The 16,542-nt window shown below is 36.0% G+C and overlaps 1 protein-coding gene across 1 annotated transcript in view; it reads right to left on the reverse strand.

The window, feature by feature from the left end:
* Nucleotides 1–3,552: 3,552 nt before the first annotated feature.
* LOC128202693 (neuralized-like protein 4) overlaps nt 3,553–16,542 on the reverse strand; it is a 29,991-nt gene continuing 17,001 nt past the window's right edge. Inside the window, exons 16-27 of the mRNA XM_052903752.1 lie at nt 15,979–16,340; nt 15,377–15,475; nt 14,623–14,754; nt 13,578–13,754; nt 12,117–12,275; nt 11,296–11,475; nt 10,822–10,903; nt 10,417–10,524; nt 10,000–10,138; nt 8,797–8,912; nt 8,475–8,622; nt 3,553–7,960 (exon numbers count right to left, since the gene is read on the reverse strand). Coding sequence (XP_052759712.1) covers nt 7,756–7,960; nt 8,475–8,622; nt 8,797–8,912; nt 10,000–10,138; nt 10,417–10,524; nt 10,822–10,903; nt 11,296–11,475; nt 12,117–12,275; nt 13,578–13,754; nt 14,623–14,754; nt 15,377–15,475; nt 15,979–16,340 — 1,907 coding nt within the window. The 3' untranslated portion in view covers nt 3,553–7,755. The remainder of the gene's footprint in view (nt 7,961–8,474; nt 8,623–8,796; nt 8,913–9,999; nt 10,139–10,416; nt 10,525–10,821; nt 10,904–11,295; nt 11,476–12,116; nt 12,276–13,577; nt 13,755–14,622; nt 14,755–15,376; nt 15,476–15,978; nt 16,341–16,542) is intronic.

Consider the following 16,542-nt stretch of genomic DNA (forward strand, 5'->3'; position numbering starts at 1 on the left):
TTTTCAGATATTTGTTTTGTTTTATCACCTAAAGGCATTTGATATGGCATTGCATTTTTTCAGATATTTGTTTTGATTTATCACCTATAGGCATTTGATATGGCATTGCATTTTTTCAAATATTTGTTTTGATTTATCACCTATAGGCATTTGATATGGTATTGCATTTTTTCAGATATTTGTTTTGATTTATCACCTATAGGCATTTGATATGGTATAGCATTTTTTCAGATATTTGTTTTTTGTTATCAATTTACTGTTTCCCAAATAAGGATTGGCAATGTTCGAGGCACTAAACTAGAGATAGAGCAAACAGTAAAGGTTAGATACATATACGTAGAACAAGGGCTTGGCACATATCTAGCACAAGGAATAAGCACAAGGCTAGTAAAATATCTGGTCGCAATGTCAAGGCGCCTAACTATTACATAATCTAAGGCAGGTCACAAACGAGTACTTAAGCATTTTATTAACAAATGGACCGACGCCAAGAAATTACTCGTTAATAAAAGGGTTTGGTTCGCCACAAACACTATTTTACCATTTTTTCATAGTTCAAATAAAACGAAAGATGATATCGTAAGTGATAATCTATAAGTATGATTGTGACCAATTAAGGCTGAACGGTGATCTTGGCTTCCCCGATCTATTGGAAGACAATTTGTTTTTGGCTCGATTGTCTGTCCATCGGTCCGTCACAAATTGCGTCTGCGCTTGAAGGATTTTGAAATAACTCCCCACATATATTCACCATATTAAGACAATGTGCAAAGCCATTTTACAGGCACTATGGAGTTATAACTCGAACAACCTTTTTGCATTCAAGGTCACTGTAACCTTGCCCTTTGACCCGATAACCCTTGACGAAAATTGATAGGGGTCATCTACTGGTCAGGTCCAGTCTCAATGTCAAGTTTGATGATCATAGGTTCAGGTATTGTTGAGATATTTCTGGAAGAAGCTTTGTTTACTTTTTCACTTTAAAGGTCACTGTGACCTTCACCTTTGGTCCGATGAACACCAAACTCAATAGGGGCTATCTACTGGTCAGGTCCAGCCTCCAAGTCATCATATATGGTCACTGTGCCCTTGACAATTGACCTGATTACCCCTAAAATAAATACTGGTCAGGCCCAGCCTCCATGTGAAGTTTGATGACCATAGGTCTAGGCATAGTAGAGTTAACACTCGGACAACCTTTTATTATTCAAGGTCACTGTGACCTTGACCTCTGACCCAATGACCCCTTAAATCAATAGGGGCCATGAACTGGTCAAACTCAACTTTCATGTCAAGTTTGATGACCATGGGTCTAGGCGTTGTTGAGTTATCACTCTGACAAGCTTTACAATCGTTTTACCATTAAAGGTCACTGTAACCTTGACATTTGACCTGATTACCCATATAATCTATAGGGGCCATCTACTGGTCAGACCCAACCTTCATGTCAAGTTTGAAGATCATACGTTCAGGAATCACTCGGACAAGAACTTGGACGGACGGACCGACCAACCTACCGACATGTGCAAAGCAATATACCCTTCTTCTTCGAAGGGGCGCATAAAAAGTCATTAGGTTGTTTAACAAATTAAGTTGTTACTTTCTGCAACTAACTACAAAGAGAACTGAATAAAAACTGTATTAATCATATTAGGTGTTGTTTAACTTGTTATAAAAGAAGCAGTGAAGCGGTTAAGCTTAAAGTACCTGGGTTTTAAAAAAAGATTATAACGAGATAGGTTATACAAAGCCTTAGGGTAGCATCTTACACTTTGATCATATCTTCCTAGACTATCGCAAATATATTCCATTATGTAGGTCGACTTCTCCGTAAATGGCGCAACTTCGTAGTGGTGCGAGTTTGTTAGGTCGACTTCTCCGGTTACCTTTCATGTAGTGCAGTGTGCCCGCATTCATCTACGGACAACTAACACTGCAGCGACTTATTCATTGAAACAATAATTTAGTAGTTATTTTACTTTATGGCTCTGCTAATCATAAGACAGGATGGTCCAAGGCCTGGCCCTGAGCCTCCCTTGAGGGCCATTTATTGCAACCAAGGTGATGCGCTATGAGCCTGGTCGGCCCCCGTTTTACCAAGTAATCCCCCTTTCTTCCATTTCCTCGGTTAAGCCATAATGCAGCCAAAAGGCGCAAACAGAACACCACCCCAATATTTATGTTACCAGTGTCTGCTGTCTTGTGGCGTTGAGTGTCTGGCTTTGAGTTTGGTCCCTACAGTTACAAGCGCATACACATATGTAGTTCAATTATTGACTGCTGGGTTAGCCCCAGTTGTTTCCCTTGAACTATATTAATGCGTTTGTGATCGACCTCTAGCGGGCATTAATTTCAGGAATTAATATTTGAACATTGTTTATTCAATTGTTATGGTTCAATGCTAAAATTTATTGTAAGGGGAAATAAAATTCATCAAGACAATTGCAAACAAAATGAGTAACAATATTCATTGCCAAGTTCACCATTTGGCATTGCAACTGTTACCTGCAACATTTATGCGTTAAAAATTGTTTAATCACCCTTCCTAAGACAGCCACAAGAGTCGCTGGACAAACGCAAAAGCTCGTCCGTTATTTTTTTAAGCTGCACTCTCACAGATTGATCGTTTTGACAATTTTCTTCGCGTTTGTTTTGCAATGAACCAGTTTCTATAAATAAAAGGGGAGCCCCGGCACGGCGGCGTCCCCGGTGCCCGGCGCGAGCGCGCGCTGATGATCGCATCAGCGCGCGCACACACTCGGGTCGATATGAATTTAAAATCAGCCGATTCTGCCACAAAAATACAAGTAAAGTCGAAATTGTCAATCTGTGAGAGTGCAGTTTTAAAGTTGAAAAAGGCAAATAACTCTACAATTATTAAAGCTATGGGGCCTGCTAAACATGCGCATATATCAGTGTGTGTATACCACGTAATCAACTGCGTCATAAATGCTACGTCGGAGGGCAATATTTTGCTTAAAATGAAGACTTTAAACAAAGATATCTTCACTATTTTTCCAAGGTTTTAAATGAAACATAGTGCAGTCTACGCCGCTTACGGGGCCCCGCCTTTGGTCTTTTACCAGAGCTTAGTTTCTTAAAACACTTCGATAAACCTTTTCACAATACGACCGTCTGACGTAGCACTGTCAAAACATTATTTTGGAAACAGGTTTGTTGAAGTGTTTGAGGAAACTAATCACCTTATCTAACTTCGGTAATAAAACGAAGGCGGGGCTCCTTAAGCGGCATAGACTGCCCTTTGTTTTATTTGAAATGGTATAGTACAAGAAATGTTATCTTTGATTAAAGTCTTTATTTTAAGCAAAGTGTTGCCTTCTGACGTAGCATATATGACGTAATTTATCACGTGGTATACACACTGTATATTGTCTCTGGCAACATGTGCACCAAGTTTATTTGAATATCTTTAATGTAGTTTTTGAGTAACTGCAAAAGTTAAATTTTTGCACAACAACACAAACAACTCCATAAAGCTATGACAGTAGGTGGATTTTCTCTCAGAAAAAAAGACAAGTAGCACACCAAAACTATAATCTCAATTTTTTTATTCATGGTTCATACAACAATCATCATTAAATAGCACTATTTATATCAAGAAACAATATCACATAAATGAAATACACAACAACATACACCTAATGTATGGCAGGATTACAGTTGATAAAACAAATGAAATAATATAAGTTTGTCTGTCTGTTGTAAACAAGATTTTGTTTAAAAGATGCATGATTTCAACAACAGTTCTAAATACATTTCAGTACAAAACAACTGACTATGAATTTTGTTTTTCCTCAACATGATGATATTTGAAAAACTGTATGTGATATTTGGAATAGTTAATGTGTGTAACACACTGTTTTAACAAGAGCACAACTGAGCATACCTCAAACTTGTTCTATACTTTTCAGTTGAACATGAGGCATAACTGGACATTGATAGAAGCAGGTGAACCAAGTTTAACTTAATTGTTTTGCTTCCCTCGAACGGTAACAAAGACGCCAACTATATCATAGTACATCAACTTTCTTTCTTCGAAAAACTGACAGACCTAATTAAAAAAATAACTACACATGCATGTCAGTGGAGATGGTATCGGCTTCTGAGCTCAATCAAACATCATAGTTATGCAAATTCAGAATTCATAATAAAATCCCCTTGCATGCCTAAACAATATTAGTGTTTACCCTCATGTCCCAGCTAATAGGATTGCCAGACGGTTTCTGATTTAATTGATTAGAAAGCTTTGCCTAAAATGACCATAAATTCATTGTCATTTATGAGTTTTATTAAGTGGTTTGCTCAGCAGTTTGTGCATGTGTATTGGCTAGTATAGAGACAGTTTGTGCCAAACACTAAGGTAGTTATTTTCGTTTGGTCATTTAAACAATTAAGTCAGCACCCTGCAGGTTTAGAAGAAAAAAATAAACAATTACAATTTCGCAGTATACACAGTTTTGAGTAAAAATGCAATTCTTGGTACAATAATTATCATTATCAAATATTTTCAATGACAAAAATACTGTTGAATTCCTATATTACATGGCTATAAGCCAAATATCATGAAAACAAAACTTAAAATTACGAAAAAAATCACAGTGCTAAAAACAATTAATAGCAAATACATAGCAAGCTATTTCATAGCCTCTAAAAAAACAATATCTTCAGTTTACAGACAAAATACATAAATAAGAATTATGCCTTAGCAATTTTTTCGAAGCATTTTATATACAGTACCACATTGAATGTTTTCCTATGATAATTAACAATGTGTAGACAACAAATGGAATATGTATTTCGAGATTCATTTCAATAAAGCTGTTCAAAACATGGTAACTGATCACGAGTTGCCATACAGTTACATTATAATAAAATTCCAAACATAGCCTACTTATATTTTTATTGTCCATTAAGCAAACTTGATTGTCACTCAGGCGCCCCAGGTTAGATTTGCAGCCTGGGTTTTTGGTCACCAATCTCAATGCTTAATTTCAAATCATACAAATCTAAATTCCCCCCTTACTTAAAGCCCTTTCAAAATGGTAGCAAACAACACTTTCTGCTATCATTTCTTGGCAATTAGCCTTATAAGGTTGTTTATTAAAATCAGCTATTCATAACTGATAAGCCATTTGGCTTTTTGTACAGAATTAAAAAGAAGATTGCTGGACTTTTTTCTGTTGTTCACTAAAACAATGCATGTTTAAGAGGGCAGAGAAATAATTATTGCATGTCAGGTTGGCTGAACATATTATATTTGTGTCATGTTATTGCCACAGTAACTTATGAAATATTATATGAGTTACCGTGATTTATTGCTGGATTTTTATGTTCAGAGGAGCGATGTGTAGCAATAAAGCTAGAAAGGGGTTAGGGGTGAACATATAACATACTTTATTCTACTAATTTCATTCAGCTTGACCATGACAAAACTTTTAGAATCCTTTTTATGTCTGTTTCTTGGCAAGAAACCATGCAGGCCCCACTTTCTCTAAACTTTTTAATCTTAACAGGCTAACATGTAAGTAGCTTATTTCAATTAGCCAAAATATATACTTTATAAATATGATTTTGATAGAATTATGAAAAATGGTTTATTGTGATAAGCATATATATAAGTCCTATTGAAAGACGAAAAACTCCTTCAATAGTAAATATAACTCAAAACTATAGAAAAACAAAAATAATGAGCTTAGTTTAATCTTCTTTTAAGGAAGTTTGGAGAAATTGGTGCCAGTACTATTTTCCTTTTACATATTCAGAGGCCGTGAGAAAGTACACCATGGTTGAGATCTAACCACAACTTCTTGGGTGGGAGATGGACGCCTTTACTGTTAAATTTATGAGACAATAAAATACATCCTATTGCATTCTATTAATAACAACTTGATTCTAATATACATTTTTTGTACATCCCATATTTTGGACCACTGAAAGCGATATTCACCGAGACTTTTTGTGGTCCATAAGATAGGATATACATTCCTATCATTCGTCTGTAATTATTTTTATTATATGCTTTTAATAATAAACCCTGCTAAAACTATTTCTTGATCATATAATTATTCAATACACCACCAAAAAAGATTATGCTAAAAAAATGATGTCACTTATGTTATTTCTACTTTTGGTCACTTATTTTTATCATACTAACATAGAACACAAACGATATCACATCCTCAGATTAGGCATGCATGCTTGTTTAAAAAAATCGGTGAATATCTCTGTACAGTTTTCGTGTGACAGTCCTCCATCAAATGAAAAAGACAGAATCTAATTAGCATATCTCTTGGGACCAATAACAAATTAATTAACAATTGAATCCTACCCTAGATATCACATAATAACATGATATATTTATCAGGTCCATCAAAATTATCAAAAATATTGCGGCACTATTTCTCCTCAAGTAGCAGTAAAATGGCTAATTAAAGCATGATGTGTTTATGTGCCCTGCTTCAGTCCATGCATTATTTACATTTCTGATCATACTATACAACATGGATAGACGCTATCATTTCTTCAACCAAAAAGCAACTGCCCTAACACTTTAACTGCAAGACTGCAATGTAAAATAATTGGAGAAAAGAAAACTAGAAGGTTCTAAGAGCCATTACAGGGTTCATACAGCCAGACTGGCAAACAATTAAGGATTTTTCAAGGATATTTCAAGGACGTTTATTCCATTTTCAAGGACTATTTTAAATAAAAAAAATATTAAAATTTTCAAAGACTATCATTAATGCAAGCTGTGGAAACATTTAGTTGTCCTTAAAGGTTTCTCCGACTTGACATGGGAATTCAGGGCTGACTCGCATTAATATTTACACATTGCTTTGTGTTCATTTTCATGGTCAACCAGACGAGGATAAGTTAAAAAAAATGCAAGACATTCACATCAAAAATGAAACCGGAAATGGAAATAGATTTTTTTTGCAAATTCAAGCACTTTTCATCCAGCAGCCTAAAATTCCAGCGGTCAAAGTTAACACAAGCCCGCAAGCCCTGCACTAGTAAAATGTCTTCCGGGCGTGCTCAAATTCTGAATTTTATATAGCAGGGCTTGTTAAAAAATTTGATGCCAAGCTATAGTATATGAATTCGGACTTGTTCATCCAAAAGCCTAATTTCAATCATTGAAATTCAAGGACTTTTCAAGTGTATGTGAACCCTGCATTAGATAAAGACGTAGATAGATTATTTTCCTTTATAACCCCTCAATGTATACATGCCTGTTTCAACAGGGACAAGAAGATACCAAAAGTCCTAAAGAACCCTGTTGAAATGGTTTTCATTCGCTTATATTGGATATAAGCGTCTTTGCAATCCAATTCAACAGAGTGCTTAAGAAATTTGGACCCATAACAGTGGTGGAAATTAACACAAGCCCGAAAGCCCTGCACTGGTAAAATGTCTTCCGGGCTTCCTCAAGTTCTAAATTTTATACAGCAGGGCTTGTTAACAAATTTGGTGCCAAGCAATAGTATAAGAATTCGGGCTTGTTCATCCAAAAGTCTAATTTTGATGACTGCATAAGAGAACCTACTGTGGCCCCCTTAACCCTCAGTGGAAAAGTGGCAACAACTTTTCAAAACCCAGAGGGAACCCTGAATCCATTTCAAGGTACTTGTAATGATTCCAACGCAAATGCCCAGCAAACTTGAAAAATGTATAATGAATAATGTAGCACACAATCCTGGGTTTCAGGATATCCTCCATGTGTCAAACACTTGTTCATTCCACTTTCAGCAGAAGACTGTGAAGTAATACTGATCCCCTTTCCTTCGTTGACCACTCAATTTCCCCATTCCCGATTTGTGGATCAATCGGCTCGTTTGCTCCTATTGATTGTGGGCCAACCTTGTACGAGCCTGGTTTAACGCACACTTGGAAAGCTACTCTCACGTGATGTGCTTTCTTAGTCTTTGGATCTATCACTCTGAAAAAGGTGGGAAGTGTTTGAAATATACAAAACATATACATACCTTTGAAAGGTATGTAAATTTACACATGCAAACATGATAACATAATTACATGTCAATTAAACCATTTACAAAGTAAGAACTATTTTTATTCTGTTCTATTGTAAGTTACAAAAGAAGACTGAATTGATGCCATTGATGCTAAAATAAGCTGATTCTGAGACATTCTTATCCAAATTCATTAAAACTGTCAATCTGTAAGATGGCAGCTTTATTAAATGGTATTTTAATACTGATGAAGCAACAGAGCGATATTCTCCACAAGTCAATAGCTGGCAATAGAAGCATTCAATTTGCTAAACTTAAGCATTTTTTATTACAGAAAATTTATTAGCTCCAGTGTGTCTGATTATTGTTGAGAGTTATAGCATTTACTGATGAGCCATATGGCTGGGATTTTTTTAAAAGTTAATTCATCACAAGATAAACAACTACAAATATTTGAGAAAACATATTGCTAATTAAACTTACTTGTTCTTTGGTGAGAACTCATTGGCTCCAGCATATCTGAGGGTTGGTGAGAGAACTATTGTGTTGACCGATGAGCCATCTGGCTGAGATTTCTCAGTGAAGACTGGAGGCTGGGGCAATAGTACACTTCCTCCTGCGACCAGCTCTCCTTTAAAATATATATAGAAGTATATAGGTTGACATTTGCGTTCCACAGTTAAAACTAAAAAATCTGTCAAAACTGTCAATCTTTGAGAGTGCAACCATGTGATACTATTTATCGACGAAATATGATAATGGCTGAAGGAAAATCAGCGTTGTCTTAATTGATCCAAATCTATACCTGTAGCATGGAGGTCACCAGTGTCCAGTATTTTTCTCAAGCTTTCAACTTTAGAGCCAAAATATGCCACATGCCATTTCTCAGACATCGCTAGCATGCTGGCTTTACCAGGTAATCTGAAAAATATGGATAGAATTATTTTTTTTCTACAGTACAGTCAAAACCTGTTAGTTTGATATCCCAAGGACCAGCCAAAATACTTTGAGCCTCACGAATATCGAGCCAAATGGGAATGCTTACAATGAGCAAAACAGAATAAGTCCAACCACTTCGGGCCACCAAGGAAATCGTGCCAAGCGAAATCCAAGCAACAGGTTTCAACTTTATCTAAGCTATATTTCATGAAACCTTATTTGCCTCAATGAGTTAAGATTGAAATATGGTTGACTTTAAGAACAGTTCTGTAGAATAGAATAAAATAAAAACAATATAAGGCCTATATGTAATTGTTGTATTACACTCTAAACAATCAACACCATGTGATACAATTCACTCAATCAAAAGCATTATGCATACCGTATTATACCGTGTATAGGACGCTAGCAAAGATAGGACGCAAGTAAGAAATACAGGAAAAAAATAGGTAAAAAATCTTAGGGCTGTTCCAGTAAAACATATAACCCATGGGAAAGGCAATTATTTAAATATTACATGGGTGGGTGTCTTTTTTCGCTAATTTGGATACTGAAAGGCTAAATTTGCTTCTGTAGGGGGGTGGTACATTTTATAAGTGCCTTCACCCCGGGTGTTATATGTTTAAATGGAATAGCCCTTAATACCATATATAGGACAGTGTAAAAAGTCAAAATCAGAAACCACCATGTTTTATTTGACTACCTTTATTTGTTCTTGTCTGCTTATGCTTACCATACAGGATTTTCTACATCCGATAATAACTGAATAAGTGAATCAATCTATGTGAGTAACGTCCCTTTGAAGTTAAAAATGTAAACAAACACATTTTCTTCCATTTATTCCCCTGTTAAAGAAAATTTGGCCAGAAATGCACTCCGAAAAAAATGTCACAACCTAGTACTATAGATAGTATGCAGGCGTTTTTCCGAAACAAATTTTGGGTAATAAAAGTGCTTCCTATACACATTATAATACAGTACCATTTTCTCATATCATTAAAAAACGACAACAATATTTAATTTCTTACATTAATAGTAAATGACTTATTAACAAGCTGCCCAACATTACCTTAGTTTGAACAGAGACCATCCAAACTGTGATGCATATTCCTTAGGAGGGTCTCCTTTCCTACAGTACAGCTCATCTCCCCTTAGTTTATGGCACTGTTCACAGTAGCAAAGGTGACTCGCTGTGTCAAAGTAACCCTCTGTAATAAAAAACATTAAAATGTGAGATTATTTGCATAGGTTAGGTCTATTTTCAAAAGTAATGCTCATATCTCTTCAATTTATGGCACTGTTCATGATAACAAAGTAACCCTTGGCCTTTGTAACAAACATTTATAAGTTTGATGCATATATTATATATCTTTGGGCTCCTACGCTCACTCGTCCCATTCTTAATCATTAAGAATTTACTTCATGTTATAGTAACTATTACTTGTAATGAAAAATTAAAATTAATCAACAAACCAACTTTACATACCAGGCAGTGATAGTTGGGTTTTAATCCTCTGGCAGAGATTCTGATATTCACACGGCCGGGAAACAGTGCTTTGGTCACCCAGGGGTCGAAATACTTTTTCTTTCACAACTGAAAAACAGAAACAAAATGTTATCTGCTACATGTAGTTCATACAGTTATTAACTTGTTCACATTAACACCTCTCTTCCACTTTGGAGCTAATATATATCTATAAATAGATTTTTTTCATCTTGGCAAGAAATTGAAAACCCCAACTTCTTTTAATGTAGTAAGTGTAAATTTTGGCTGATTTTGACTTGAATCTTTGTGAAACATTGCATACATATCTACTTTGCAATTTGTGGAAACAAGATTGACTGTTTGATCTTCAAACTACAACAATAAATCTTCAATTCATAAACCTACCATCATCAATGTCTGCTTTCTCCCTGTCCTCAACCACAAGCTGGTTCATTCTACCATCCTCACCCTCCGCAATTATTGTGACCTGGAACGCAACCGAATATAGGATAGATTTACTTCAGCGCCAGGTATTCTAAGTACTTTTCTACATTATACTTAAGTCATGTTCTTAAATAATATAATCGCTTCATATTATCCGAAATACTTTATTTTCATTGATTTGATTTAAAGCTGCACTCTCACTGATTTACTGTTTTGACAATGAGTAAATGTTTGCGTAAATATCTGCAAAACAGTGTTATAAGACTGCTGACAAAAGATCAGATCGCAGATTTTCATATTTCCGTGCGACAATTTATGTTTTATGGCTAAAAGCATTACTAACACATAACTCATAAAACATCAATTTTGGAACATAAATATGAATATCTGTGATCAGAACTCACCCAAATAAGCGGATAACATAAAACCACCGACCTGTTCACATTGCCCATAAAGGTCCAGTAGACCATGACAGGGGGTTGGCACATCTCTTGCCGCTATGCCTTGATCTAGCCCGTCCACATACATGTGTAGATTGTGATCTTCGTCCACTAACACACCCACCGTCTGTCCAACCTGTAGGCTGTTCAGGTTTGGGCCATAGTTTTCTTTGATCTGAAATACACCAAGTTTTACTCTTGTAAATCATTGTTCATGAATGATTTGTGAATGCGTGATGAGAAATTGTGGCATTGTTATAAAACAAAATGATTTCACATGGTTGGCATGAATAAAAACACAGCTCTAGAGTTTTACTGCAATGTCTGACTAATCAGTAGACTATCTCAATAATTATAGGGTTTTAGCCAGAGGTTCATGGGAGGGTGCTGCAGTCTGTCGTTTTTTTTGAAGCACCCTCCTGGAGACCAGAATGTGCACCCGCCTGCCTTCAAAAATTAAATGTTTAAGATAATCAATTTTTTTTTAGTTTTGATTAAAACTTGGTATATATGATTAAAGAATTCAAAAAAACTTTCCATGTTTAGTAGTTAAAACCTAAGATTACTTGAAATCAGGACAATTTCCAATATTTTCTATGAAATTCATAATGCTTTAATTATTCACTGCTTGATACAATGTGCCCTTTTATCCCTCAGCACCCTGTCCCTTTTCTGCAACACTCTGTCCCTTTTCTGCAGCATCCTGTCCCTTTTCTGCAGCACCCTGTCCCTTTCTGCAGCATCCTGTCCCTTCCTGCAGCACCCTGTCCCTTTTAAAACCTGAATCAAGCCCTGATAAATACAATAATGTTTTACCTTGGCTCCACATGAGTACACATGGTCAGAATGGACTAGAACACAGGATTTCTTGATGGCCATGGCTGACACGGGAAAACTGAACTTCTCCGGGGAAAACCCGACATAGCCAATCATCATGGAGGAGCTCCATCTTGTGTTCAGCTTGTCAATACGAACCTGGAATAATACATGGTTGCATTTTAGATATATATAAAACAAGAGCTGTCACAAAAAATGACAAATGCCCCCAGTGTCACATAGTTCAATGGATTATTTAACTACTAATATGCCTACAATCAATAAGAGCTATCATAAACTATAAGCATATATGCTGCTCATGACAAAGTAACAGCCCGGACATGACCAATTATTCTGTGTATGCATATAGCATAAGCAGCATTCCAAAATGTTGAACCAAATGTGACCTTGAACTTTTAGTTACTGGGTAAGGACTCGTCTTGCTGTACTTAACACATGTGCCAAGTAATTCTAAAAGTCCTCCATGCTGGACAAAGTTATTGCTTGGGCATGGAAAACAGGATGCAAATGGTTGGATGGACTGCAAGACAGACTCTGAGATATTAAAAACAATTGGAAAAATGTGAGTCCCAGAGGAAAATTTCTGAATAAGTTATCCTTATTTTGTATGAGTTTTTCAAAATGTGTGAATCCCAAAGTAAAAGTGTGAGAACCAAAACTAGAGTGTGAGTCTAGCAATTACCAAACGAGGGTAAGTGAGAACCCTGGTTATCACTTGTTTCCATTTCAGTTGTTTGCAGCCAGCTATGGAAGTGTGTGTAAACCTCATGGTTAATTATGTTATAAATGCTACGTAGGAGGCAACATTTTGCTTCAAATGAAGACTTTAAAACAAAGATAACATTTCTTTTTCTTCACCATTTTAAAAGAAACAAAGAGAAGTCTATGCCACTTAAAGAGCACCACCTTCCTTTAAATACTGTGTTTAATTAGGTGATTAGTTTTTACAAACACACTGACAAACCTGTTTCCAAAACATTATTCTGAGTGCTCCATCAGACAGCGAAAAAGGATTGTCGAAGTGTTTTAAAAAAATACTCTCAACCAAACTCTGGTAAAAGATGACGGCAGGGCTCTGTAAGCAGCGCAGACTGTGCTTTGCTTCATTTAAAATGGTGACGAATTAGTGGAAATAGAAATAGAATATCTGTGATGATGTTGGACAAGGAAAATTTACTGTTCTAGTCATGGTAATGGCTGCCGTTAGACAGGCAATGTTTTTGCTATATAATCTCGAATAAAGAGACTGGCACAATGCTTGAATAGGTGATCCTGGTTTACTGCAGTTTTGTAATATCTCTAAGCGGGCAGTGTATGTAACTGTCCAAGTTACTATAGGAAAATGAAAATTCACTGTTCTTTTCATGGTTATATTGTAATGGTCAGGGTGGCATTGGATAGACACTGTTTTTGCTATATGATCTAGAATAAGCCACAAACCTTGAAGAGGTGATTCCTGGCCAGTGGTTTACTGGTAACAGCTACGCCTTGGTTATAGCTGGCAGTGCGTGTAATGGTCAAGTTGCCATTGGACAAGCGAATATTCTTGCCATGGTTACAGTGGAACTCGGACACACAGCTGCTGGCAGTATCTCGATCCTGGTCTCTATCTATATGCTGTGAGAAAGTTTGATGGGGATTTGTGAGTAAGAATTACAAATGTACCTTACTGAAAATGTGAAATCAAATTTGATTATGTTTCAGGTATGTGGCACAGGATGAGAAAAAAAGTTGTGTTTAGCAAATTTTGGTATCCAACTTGTACTCCATGCTTGCAAGTCAGGTGCTAAAAGGCCTAGTTTAAGGACTGTTTGGCACGACAAACCCCTGCTGTGCATCTCCTGCTAATTTCACTGATGTCACAGTAGGGGCCAATTTCCTGTGTATTTGCTTATTGGCTCAGGGCCATTTAGGGTCCATTTCTATTATAAAACCTCCAAAACTGCACAGATGGATACTCAGATCAGAGATCTGATAAGACAATTAGGCAATTAGATTAAGATCAATGCACAGAGGTTGTTTACTATACAGGGTTTTTTGTTTTGTTTTTTGGGGGGAGGGGGGCACTAATACAAGGATTAAACTAGGCCTTTAACTAAATAAGCTATCAGGCTCAAATAACTCACCAACTTTTATAACATTTGCACGCTACATCCATATCATTCACCATCTCAGTCTTGAGATTTGTCTCCAAATTTTTCGTTTGAACTAACTATAGCCATGGTTGGCCTCTCAAATCAACAGTTTTAGTCCTACTCATGCACTAGGCGTTGTTTTTCATTCACAACCTTATTGATTCACAAAAACGCCAATAATAAACATATATGAGAATGATGATTTTATCTTTTAAAAGAGTTTCCTTAATTTGACTAGCACAATGCCATGAACACAGGCTTTGCAAATATATATGATTACTTTTTCTTCAATAAACATCAGACCTGGTTTAAGTAACAAGTTTACAAGCTCTTCAAAATTTCTTACTCACCCTAACAATTTGATGGCCAGTCTCGGAGTCTACAGACGGTGTTGTTGTGGAACTATCTGTTACCATGGTTACACTGCTCACCACGGAAACCGACTCTACCATTCCGTATAAATCTATCACAGCAAATACATTCTGAAACATGATTTTTTTTCAAATAAATACAGTTTTCACTTAATTGATGTGTGTATACCATTTTATATGATACCTATCAAGATGTCCCAATAAATTGTTATAAAAATAAATCTCATAAAAACACTTCCCATTATGTAATATGATTTTACTGCAAGCAATAATAGATTTTTGAAAATCAAATTCATGTATTGCCCACTTTTGGAGCAAGCAATACATATCTGCACGGACCTCTAAACCAGTTTGGGCGGAATTTCCTGGTATTTGCCGAGTGCGCGCTAAGGATTGTGGGTAAATTCAAAATTCTTATCGTTTCACCGATATCAAGCAGTTTTCAATCCATGGTTTATAGGTCCATGATATATGGGTCAATTTCTGAATGCTATTACTGTATTCAGTTATTTATTTAAAGGTGTTTCAGCGATCTAAAAGAGAACAAGACTTGCACTGAGGAAATGCTATAATGACCACTTGCTCAAATTATGGATATTGGACAGCAGGGCTTGATTAAGAACTTTATGCCAAGGGCTTATGTAAAAAGGCTTGTTCATCCAAGTGTATTTTCGGTGACTTGTATTGAGAATTTAAAAGTACATGATCAATGTTTTATTCTGATGGTACTCACTCTTGGAATACTTGAAGCGGCAATGCCGAGGTTTTCACCATTCAGGTAAACATGCATGGCTCCGTCTTGGCTACGGCGAATTCCTATTTTATTCCCCACCTGCGTTAAAGAATCAATTTAGTTGTATTACGGTATTTTAAAGCTGCACTCCCACAGATTGTCAGTTTTTAAAATTGTTGTCTCAATCAGCTGATTTTGGCATCTATACTTTCATTTCAGTCATTTTTAGATAACTCACAAAAGAACATATCTCTGTTGTTTGGTAAACAGCCAAAATTTCATTTTCTAAAATCTTTACTAAGGCTTTTAGCCAATCAACATTAATTTTCAATTGTAAATATGATACACTTCCATCTTATCTTTTGTCAGCAGTCTTTTATCGCTAGTTTCCAGATATTTACGCAAAAATTGGCTCATTCAAAGACAAAAAATTAATATGTAATATCTTAATGAAGGCCAATTGTTTAATTAAGTGCTGAATTTGAAAGCAAAACCATCTGCAGACCTATCATTTAAAAAACAACTTTTTTTTATTAAATTAAATTTCTTCAACAAAGCAGCTCAAATAAAAATACATATCAAAAATTAATTTGTATTATTACCTCTAATCTTTCTAGTGATGGAGCATAGTTTTCCTTTATGGTCACTCCAGACTTTTTCACATTCTCCCCACACACAATCCAAGTGGGCTTTGCCGTCAATTCCAAAACCGACGTCGGAATAGCCGAAACTGGAGTTGTATCCGAGATGGCCATCGATGTTAGTCCAATCCTAATACCGCCTGACCATTGTTTATTGATTTTTTCAACCCGTATTTCAAATATCTCGTCTTTTTTTAGTGGGTCGGAGCTGAATATGAGTCCATTGTTAAAGTTGTGTGACCGGGTGGCTGTGCAACTGTTGGTTGTGAGGCTTATATTTTTGCCGCAACACATGCTGAATCTGTGGGTGATATTCTGGATTTCTGGAATATATATGACACATGTGATGATTAAATTACAGTAGGTTGGTTGGTTAAACATAATAAGGGTTTAAATTTGCTATACAAATCCCTGGTTCTACGAAAAAAAAAGGTTTACCAATAATCAATTCATGTGTTCGGAAATTTCAAACCAAAAATGGCCATAATGAAGAAACACAATAATTGATTAACTACCTCATAAACA

The sequence above is a fragment of the Mya arenaria genome, chromosome 9 (genome assembly GCF_026914265.1).
Source record: "Mya arenaria isolate MELC-2E11 chromosome 9, ASM2691426v1".
Taxonomy (NCBI): domain Eukaryota; kingdom Metazoa; phylum Mollusca; class Bivalvia; order Myida; family Myidae; genus Mya; species Mya arenaria.